The 9,561-nt window shown below is 44.3% G+C and overlaps 1 protein-coding gene and 1 pseudogene across 1 annotated transcript in view; one reads left to right on the top strand and one right to left on the bottom strand.

Annotated features, from left to right (window-relative positions):
- Window positions 1-591: 591 nt before the first annotated feature.
- LOC121143799 lies at window positions 592-708 on the bottom strand (annotated as a pseudogene).
- Window positions 709-4,186: 3,478 nt separating this feature from the next.
- Actn2 (actinin alpha 2) overlaps window positions 4,187-9,561 on the top strand; it is a 66,790-nt gene continuing 61,415 nt past the window's right edge. Inside the window, exon 1 of the mRNA XM_040755600.1 lies at window positions 4,187-4,490. Coding sequence (XP_040611534.1) covers window positions 4,365-4,490 — 126 coding nt within the window. The 5' untranslated portion in view covers window positions 4,187-4,364. The remainder of the gene's footprint in view (window positions 4,491-9,561) is intronic.

Raw genomic sequence — 9,561 nt, 5'->3', positions numbered from 1 at the left:
GCTGGTCTCCAAAATGAGTTGGAAAGCTGTTTTCTGGAAGAAATTGTATAAGATTATAGGTTTTTTGGTTTTATTTTTTTTTAATTGTTTGGTGGGTCTTGCTGGTGAAGTCGTCTGAACTAGAAAAGTAATACAACTGATTTTTGTATAGTGACCTTGTTTGCATCATCCTCTACCTCTGAGAAACCATCTTAGTTAGTTCCAGTAGATTCTTTGAAGAGTCCACTAGCTCTTTTACACAAAAGACAACAGTATCACAGTTTTATTGTTCCTTTCCACTATAGATATGACTGCTTTTTCTTCTGCCTGGTTGTCTAGAGTCTCCAGTTCCAGTATAAGGCTGATTAGAAGCTGGCAACAGGTAGGAAGGTGATTGTTAAGGGTTTTTTTGTTGTTGTTCTTGGTAAGAGTCTCTTTGTTGTGCTCAGAAAGTAGAAACTTTCTTCTTTGTTTCCTAGGAGTTGTGTCTATAGTAACACTGAGTTCTATCAAATGTGGTTTTTCTTTTCTTCGTTTTTTCTATCTATAGGGATGGTCATATGCTTTTTCTTGGTTAGCCTGTATAGCAGATTAAATTTGTTGGTTTTTTCAAGCCTACAGCACCGGTACTCCCAAGCAGTCCCCCATACAAGTACTAACTAGGCCCAAGCCTGCTTAGTTTTTGAGATCACATGAGATCAGTACATTAAGGGTGGTATGGCTGTAGACAAGTATTGGTTTTTTTGTTTGTTTGTTTTTGGTTTTTATGAGACAGGGTTTCTCTGTATTGTTTTGGAGGCTGTCGGACCAGCCCAGCCTCGAACTCACAGAGATCCGCCTGCCTCTGCCTCCCGAGTGCTGGGATTAAAGGCGTGTGCCACCACTGCCCGGCGAAAAGTATTGATTTGTAAGATATTAAACTCATACTTTTATGGAACAAGTCCATTTGATGATCATGGATCCAATTTACAAAAGCTGTATTAAAATGTTTTGCAACTGATTTTCCTGAAGAATCTTGGGGGTTACTATATATAATACCAAGTTATACAAGGGCATATATGTGCATTAGTTTTGAACTACATAGGGACATGTATGTGCATTATATTCAGTGCTGGGTTGTAGAAGGGCATTTTCATGCAAGTATATGTTGTACTTTGAGCTTATTCACCCCATAATTCCCTAGTCTCCCCTTTGCCTTGTTCCCCCTCTCATTTGTCCCCTTCATTCCCCTAGGCAGTTTCACTCTCTCTTTCATCTCCGATATGTACACATGGTTTTATGGATTTATGTGCAACCTGGGATCCACAAATGAGAGAAAGCATGCAATATGCCTTTCTGATGTGCAAATATCTCTGTGATGTGTTGACATGGAGTTTTTCAAATGTACACCTAGGAATGGGATAGTTGGGTCATATGGTAGGTCTGTTTTTCATTTTTCTGAGAAATCTATACTGATTTCCATCATGGCTGAAGTTTTACCTTTCCACCACCAACACATAAGTGTTCTTCACATCTGGAGTATTCTTATGCTGCCATTGGATGCCTTATGGAACAACTTGGAAAACATTCCATCTTCTTCAGTTTTCTGGTTGCATTCAGTCTGTAACACAAGTGGATTCTTTTTAAATTAGTTTTTATGGTCCTGGAGACTGAACCTTGGGCTTGCTAGGAGAGTGTCTACTGGCCTCTGATTACCAGTCCCACCTCACCTTGGTGAATCCCAATTGTTTGTAAATGCCAGAGATGCTTTTAGCTGAGTGGTGGTGGCACACATCTTTAATCCTAGCACCTGGGAGGCAGAGGCAGGTGGATCTCTGTGAGCTGGAGGCCAGCCTGGTCTGCAGAGCAAATTCCAAGACAACCAGGGCTACACAGAGAAACCATTTCTTGAAAAAAAACTATACATATTTTTTGTGTTTTGCTTGGGGATATGGTTAAATCCCTAGAAACCATTTCATTCTTTACTTTTTTTTCAGGTTTTTCAGGCAGGCCAGTACATTTAATCAAGAACCAATTTATTCCCACTTCTGAGTTCTCTGATGCTCTGTGATGTGAGATTTTCCACTCTGGGTAAGTAAAGCAGGCACTGTTATCATAGGCTTTTTGTGCTCTCCAGTACTCATTCCCTCTGGCCCTTTCTTGGAACTTCTTGCCTTGGCTGCAGGTACTTTCCTCCCATGTGGCCACCGATTGAACTCTAGGGAACTCTGTAAATCCCCAGGATTTTCTGTCTCCCCAACTCCCTCTCTGTAATTATAGTAATCTTCTGCACTCCCCAGCCCTCCTCCTTTAGGGAAACCACTGAGCTGTGTCTGTGTTCTCTTGAAAACTTTCCCCAGGCAGGAAGCTTAGACGATCTCCACTTTCATGCATTGTTGTTTATGTCCTGCTTTTTGGTGATCACTGTAGTTCCTTGCCTTGAGCATTGCCTCTGCTTCCCAGCGTTTTTTCTTCCAGGTGTCAGCTTTTTCAAGTTTTGTGCTGTGTATTTCTCTTGATCTGGAATCTGAAGTCTATGGCTGATTTTCAAAGGCAAGCACTGTAGCATCTTGAGAAACTTGTTCAGAGAGTTGGTTTTAAACTAAAACAAACCTTAAAATGTAAAAGTCGGGGCTGGAGAGATAGCTCAATTTTGTAGAGCACTTGGTTAGCACATACAAAACCCTAGGTTTGATCCCCAGCATCACATATACCAGATGTGGTGGTACATGTCAGTGATATCAGTATTCAGGAGTTCAACGCCATTCTTGGCTACACAGCCAGTTCGAGACCAGCCTGTGCCACATGTGATGACATTACTGAGGAAAGCAACAAACAACAGGCAAAATCCAAGCTTACTTGGGGGTGAGAGTGGTTTTTAAAACACTAATGCAATGCATTTGCTGATTGCTTAAGTTTCTCTGCAAAAAAAGGTAGACATCCTACTTCTAAAGAACTTGGCAATTCCAGGCAAATACACTTCCCCTTATAACATGGCAGCAAATCATAGCCTTGAGTCACTAACAGTCCTGTAGCATCTGCTGGCAGTGCTTACTAAATTGGGATACAAACTTGACTAGAGACACCTACCCTCTCAGATGGCCTGTATTACTGGGCACCAAGCTGTATTCAGCTTATAGCAGGTGGTTAATACATGATTGACTTGAAATTTCAGCCTTCCTGTCCCATGGCTCTTGGCTTTGCTTCCTTGGTGGCATAATTCACGGGAAACAGCTAAGCAGGACTTGTAGATGAGAGGGCAGCACAGCAGGGAGAAACGGAAATGTAAGGAGAAACTGGCCGCCAGTCAGTCATTGTCGGTTCTCTTAATTTATGGCTGTCAGGTGCGTGCTGGACATTTCTTGCTTTGGCATGGTTCCTGATATTTTGATATAGTTGGTTCAAGGTTTTTTGTTTTTGTTTGTTTTGCTTTGAGTTCTGTAGGTGAGGGTGAGAAGGCAAGAAACAGGGTATTCAGGAGCTTTTAAAAGAGGGAAGAAAGGATGAAAATGGGGGAGAGAGGACTGAAGGTTAGCAAAGGGAAAGATGGATAGAGAAAGGAGAAAAGAAGGGGGAGCTCTGGAGGAACAGGAAGAGGGGGAACAGGGAGTGGAGGAGAGGCAGAAAGAACTAAATCAGAGGAGGGAAAGAGCAGAAGGGAGCGAGACAAACTGAGGGAGAAGAAAGGGCGGAGTGGGCAGAAGTAATGGAGGGGAGGGGGAGAGATGTGTACAGAGAGACGCACACATAGAGAAAGAGGAGAGAGAGAGAGAGAGAGAGAGAGAGAGAGAGAGAGAGAGAGAGAGAGAGAGAGAGAGAGAGAGAGAGAGAGAGAGAGAGAGAGAGAGAGAGAGAGAGAGGAGGGGAAGGGGAATGGGAATGGAAGAGGAGGAAGGGGGAGGGAGATTTTTCAGCTAACTGGTGTAGACACGGAAAACATGACTTTGCAGCGGGTCTCTGGAACCCATAGGTGTAGGACGAGGTCCACAGGTGGCATCTCCCCAGTTCTCTTCCCTCTGGCACTCCAGGTCGCTGTCCGAGGTGCCTCTTGGTCATGTCTGGGAGCCCAACAGGGAACAGGGGCGGGCGGAGTCAACGCGGCGGGACCCGGAGCGGGGCTATCTTGCCAGCCAACCGCACGTGCTGGAAGAGGGGAGTGGGCGGGGCCTTGTGTGGGCGGGGTCTCTTGCACGTGACTCTCAGTGGGCTATTAATCCGCTAGGCGCTGCCTGCCGGCGTGCTGGTGCTTTGCCGGAGACTCTGCGCCCAAGAGTGCCGCCCCAGGAACTGCGCGAAGGTCACCACAGCCCGCCGCCTCTCCATCACCCATCCATCCATTCAGCCATCCATCTTCCGTCTGTCTGTCCATCTCTCGCGCCGCTCTCGCTTCCCAGCCGCCCAGCGCCATGAACCAGATAGAGCCCGGAGTGCAGTACAACTACGTCTACGACGAAGATGAGTACATGATCCAGGAAGAGGAGTGGGACCGAGACCTGCTCCTCGACCCGGCCTGGGAGAAACAGCAGAGGAAGGTCAGCAGGGTCCCGTGTCTATGTCCCGGTCCCATGGGGTGGGGTTGTCGCCGGCTGTGGCCGCTAGAAGAGGCCCCCTGGTGGAGGTGCTGTGATTCTCCCAGCCCCCCACCCTGCCCTGCCCCATCAGAAAGGACAGCACATCCAGGGACAGGCAGGACACCTGGTGTGTGTGTGTGTGTGTGTGTGTGTGTGTGTGTGTGTGTGTGTGTGTAAGTTAACATAAGTCAGAAAACAAGTGATGTTCAAAAGACTTCGTTACACTAGAATCTGAGATTCTCAGGTCTGCTCTACTCTATGACCTTGGCCTAAAGTTGTTCTGTGACATGCCCTGCTGTCATCATTTGCCCCAAGCCTGTCTCCCCTCTAAGACACAAAATGAAAACCCGCTTTTCCCAAAGTTCCATAGGACTGGCCCAAAGAGTGGTTGAAGACCACTTATTATTAAACATGTGTGGCTCCTTAGAGAGGGATACTGTAGCACCCTAGACATTCACCCTCGAAGTAATAACCATTTCACACTCTATTTATAGTTCATTGATGTAAGCACACAGGGATGAAGGAAGCAGTCAGCTCCTAAAAACTCCCTCTCCATCCTGGCTGGTGCTCCCTGGGGTCTAATGGAACATTCCAGTACTTCAGGGTTTCTTCTTGATCTTCTTGCTAAAATAAATAGGGAACACTCACCAGGAGGCTAAGTTACACATCGATTTAGCTAGGCACAGAGCATGGATGGTTAGGCAAGACAACAGACTAACCCAGTATTGTGACAAAAGTCAGTTTCCCAAGCCAAAGCCAATGCCTCATGCCAACTCTTTTTTTTTTTCTTCTGGGCATGAGGAAGGTGAATTTCCCTCCTAAGAGCCTATTTTCAAGTAGATACTTAGTGTGACAGTGTGTGCACAGTGGGTGTTGAGTATTGGAAATCTCTGTGCAGTCTCTCCCAGTAGTGTGAGCAAGATGGAAAAAGGCCTCATGCCTGGGTAGTTATCAAATAACCAAGCACGACTTTAACGTCAGTATTTCTCTTTTCTTGTCTACTCTCTCTTAAATTCCCAGTAACAATGTGTTCACAGTATTGCTTTAAAGCCCCAACGATGCTACCTTCCCACCCCCACCTCATTTCCTGAGGTGTCTGTCATCACTCCCTTTCTTGGAAACAAGGGATGGAGACCCATACATTTAGAAATTGAGTCTAGTTCAAGGGCTTTTAAAGGATTTCCCAAGAGGGAGGCTCATGGCCTTGAGGTTTATGCTTGTGCCATCTGGATGTGTTGGTGCGTGATCACTTGGTAAGAAGTTGAAAAATGGCTTTAATTCTAGCAATAAACATCTCATTTTCTTTTTTAATTTTCTCAACAAGCTTGATTAGATTTTTCATGGCTTAAAAAAAGAACTTAGCTTCTATGTTTTTGTTTTGAAGATTGGTCATTTCTTATGAGGAACAATAAATAACACAGCTTAGGGATGGAACAAGGAGACTACCCATCATTTCTGAAAGCTGGCGTCTGATTCCAGAAGTTTCCGTTAATTCTAGGAAAATGCAGTGCAAATCAGGTAGAGACATTGCCAGTTTCTGAGGCCATATCCTTATGCTTTTGACATATTTAATTTTTTAAAATGTATTTATGATATTTTTGTATAAGTGGTATTGTCCAATTTTTTGGTTTTAGTTTTAGGATTCCTAAAACTGTTATTACAATTGTTATAGCACTTGAAGTATATTATTCAAAAGCTAAAATATTACCTGACCCACTTCAAAAAATTACAAAAGGTATAAAACAATCATTTCCACCCTTAAAATATATTGAGCTGAATGTGGTATCACATGCCCATAATCCCAGCACACAAGACACTGAGCCAGGAGGATTGCTGCAAGTTGGAGGCTAGCCTGGAATACATTGGCAAAAAAGAAAAGAAAAAAAAAAAGATAGCTTAGGTGTTGGAAATGCTAGGGAAAGCAAAGCCCTGACTTGTTCAGAACACAGACCTGAACGGATGTGCACACAGACTTTTCCACTTTTGGTAGAGAACCTACTGCAGTCAGTGAAACTGTGTGGAACCATGAGCTCAGTGCGGCCAGAGCAGTGGCCTCTATATTTGTCCTATGAGCCACTGTTGGAACCAGGAGTGGACAAGATGCCATTGTTTCTATTGTGGGCCACCGTTGCTACACTTGCCATTTCAGTGATATGCCGGGTATGTGATCTGTCAACAGATGCTGGTGCCTCTAGATGACATTGGTTGCACGCTAATGGATGTGGTGCCTAATTATACCCACAGTTCAGAGGCTTGGGACTGTGGTAATCCCTGCCTCCCCCCACTCACCGATGTGGAATGTGTTGCTGCAGAAGGCCTCAGGAACAGTAGAGTGCTTTTTTAAAAGGTCACTCAAGAGTTGTTGAATTAAGGATGTGTGCTGGCCTGCCCACCTTATCTGTGAGGGGTATTGGGTCCATGGGGTAGACTCTACAAGGTCTGTAAGGAAGATTGTGTTTTAAGTTCAACTACAACTCAAGGAGAGGAAAACAGCTCCTGTAGTGTTAGATGGAACATTCAAGATAGTAAAGAAGGCTGGGAATGTGGCTCAATTGGTAGTGTTTGTCAAGCATCCAGTGAGTCCTAGGTTCAATCCCCAGTGCCACATAAACAGGCTGTGGTGGTGTATGTCTATAACCCCAGCACATGGGAGGTAGAGACGAGAGGATCAGAAGTTCAAGATCATCTTCAGCTGCATACTGGATTTGAGGCCAACCTGGAATGTATGAGATTCTGTCTTTAAAAACCAAAACAGGAAACAGGAGTGGCAGCAGAAAGTATCAGCTTATACCCAGAGTTGGAGAGAAACTTTGTCTTACAGGACAGTTTAGGGATTTTCATTTCCAGGTAAGTTAGGCTGCCTCCAGGGCTTGTCAAAACCTTTAACACTGATGTTCTCCCACACACGTGGGAGTCTAGAAACAGGCTTCCTCTGGATCAGGCTGTATGCTCAGCCTTAACCTCCAGGCAAACCTAGGAGGATGGAAACCTGTCACAGCAGTAACCCTGAATGTGCACTGTCCCTGAAAGTACAAGATTGCTCTCTAACCTCATGGGAGGTGAGAGCAGGTCTTTAAAGAAGATTTAACTGTATCCATACCTAAAGGGTTCTTCCGTCCTTAATAGGTGTCTGATTCCATGATTACGACTTTTCTAACCGGCACTCTTTCCAGTTTAGATGGCCCCATTCTCCATGGAGCTGTCTCCTGTCAGCCTGGCCACCCCAGTAACATGTGACCATGTTGGATCAGGCAGCCTGGAATGATAGGTGTGTGGGAGCAGCTGGCTACAGGGTGGGGATTAGACTGAGAGGTCAGGATCTTTTGGACTGCCCCTTCTGTGTTCTGTGTGGGCTAAGGACATTTAAGGGCATGAAATCCAGGCCCTCAATATTACGAATTGAACCTATGGCTTCATACTTACTAGGCAAGTGCTCTACCACTGAGCTACACCTCCAGCTGTGACATGAACTCTTGTGTGAGGTTGTTCAGGAGTAAAGGAACCAATTGGACAAATGAGCAAACTTGTGGAATTTCTCCAACCCTGATGTTTCAAGCTCTGCTTGGTTCTTTCTGCTGAACTGCAGTTGAGTTCATGCATCTTTCAAGCCTCAGTTTGTTCATTTATGAAACAAAGATAAAATTCTTTCATATGTTATCAGATTGTGCCTCGGTCAAGTGTTTCCAAGGGGCTTTTTATATCCTGTAAAGTGGACCATATGTATTAAATACTACTGTCAGCCTTATAAGGCAATACATGCTAATTTGACCAATTGGTCCAACAGTCATCAGCACTATCCTTGGACTTGGGAGGGAGACTGAAGTATAAGATTCAATCCTTGGTGAATGGGATGTACTATTTTTGACAGTAGTAAAATACATACAACATGAGCTGGGCGTGTAACTCAGTGGTTGAACACTTGCTTACTATGAACAAAGCTTTAGATTCCATTCCCAGTATCACACCCCCCCACACACATATGTATACATTCATAGGCACACAAACCCAGAACAAAATATACATAATGTAAAATATACCACTTTATTTTAGCATTTATTTAAAACATACCACTTTAGCTATTTTTTAAATGTTAGCATTTATTTGTGTGTGTATTGGTGCATGAATGCTGTGACTACGCATGCCATTGATGTTAGAAGATATAGATTATAAGGATCCATATCTGGTTATCAGGCTTGGAGACAAGCACTTTCACCCACCGAACCATCTCACTGGTCCCCAACCTTAACCATTTTAAGGGCACAGTTCACAGATATTATGTACATTCACATGTACTATTAATTGCCCAATCTTTTCTATCATCCCATCCAGAAACTCTTCCCCCTTTCTGTGCCTGCTTCACATGCCTCCTTCCCTGGTGTTCTTTTAAAGATAGATTTGCATGTATGAAGACCGGACAGTGGTGGCAGAGGCAGGTGGATCTCTGTGAGTTCGAGGCCAACCCGATTTACAAAGCAACATAGAGAAACCCTGTCTTTAAAAGCAAACAAATAAACAAAAAGGATTTGCATGTGTGAATATTTAGAGCATGAGAATTGTTTAATATCATATGCTGGATGCTCATCAAAAGCTTCAAACTTCTGGGAGGTGGAATAAGGAGTCATTGTGGGTGGAGAATAGTGAGAGAGTTTACAAATGGGGAGACATTGAGCTGGTCTTGCACTGAAGTGATTACTAGCTGAGCGGAGAGAAACAGCCTTCTTGAGTAGAGAAATTGTGTGAAACCCCGTTGCAGGGTTTCAGGGAGATAAGGAGGGGTAATCGCTGGAATGTCTCTGATTTCTATCCAGCCCTTTAGCACCAGCAAGGCAGCTTCTCTCTGGTGCTTTATGGGAGCCTGTTCTTTTGCCCCTTCTTTGATGAATGGGGGACAATTTCAGAGGCAAGCATGCAGAGAGGTGAAGTAAACAAGGTTCCTCACCAACATTATGATCGAAGTCTAGCTCTATGTTCTGGAGCTTATTGTGTGAGGAAGTGTGAAGGCAGACAACTTCACCAAAACTGAAGATGCCAA

The sequence above is a fragment of the Mesocricetus auratus genome, unplaced genomic scaffold, assembly GCF_017639785.1.
Source record: "Mesocricetus auratus isolate SY011 unplaced genomic scaffold, BCM_Maur_2.0 Super-Scaffold_100013, whole genome shotgun sequence".
In the NCBI taxonomy this organism is placed as follows: domain Eukaryota; kingdom Metazoa; phylum Chordata; class Mammalia; order Rodentia; family Cricetidae; genus Mesocricetus; species Mesocricetus auratus.
The sequence above is the reverse complement of the archived record's forward strand: the minus strand, read 5'-3'. Positions and strand labels throughout refer to the sequence as shown.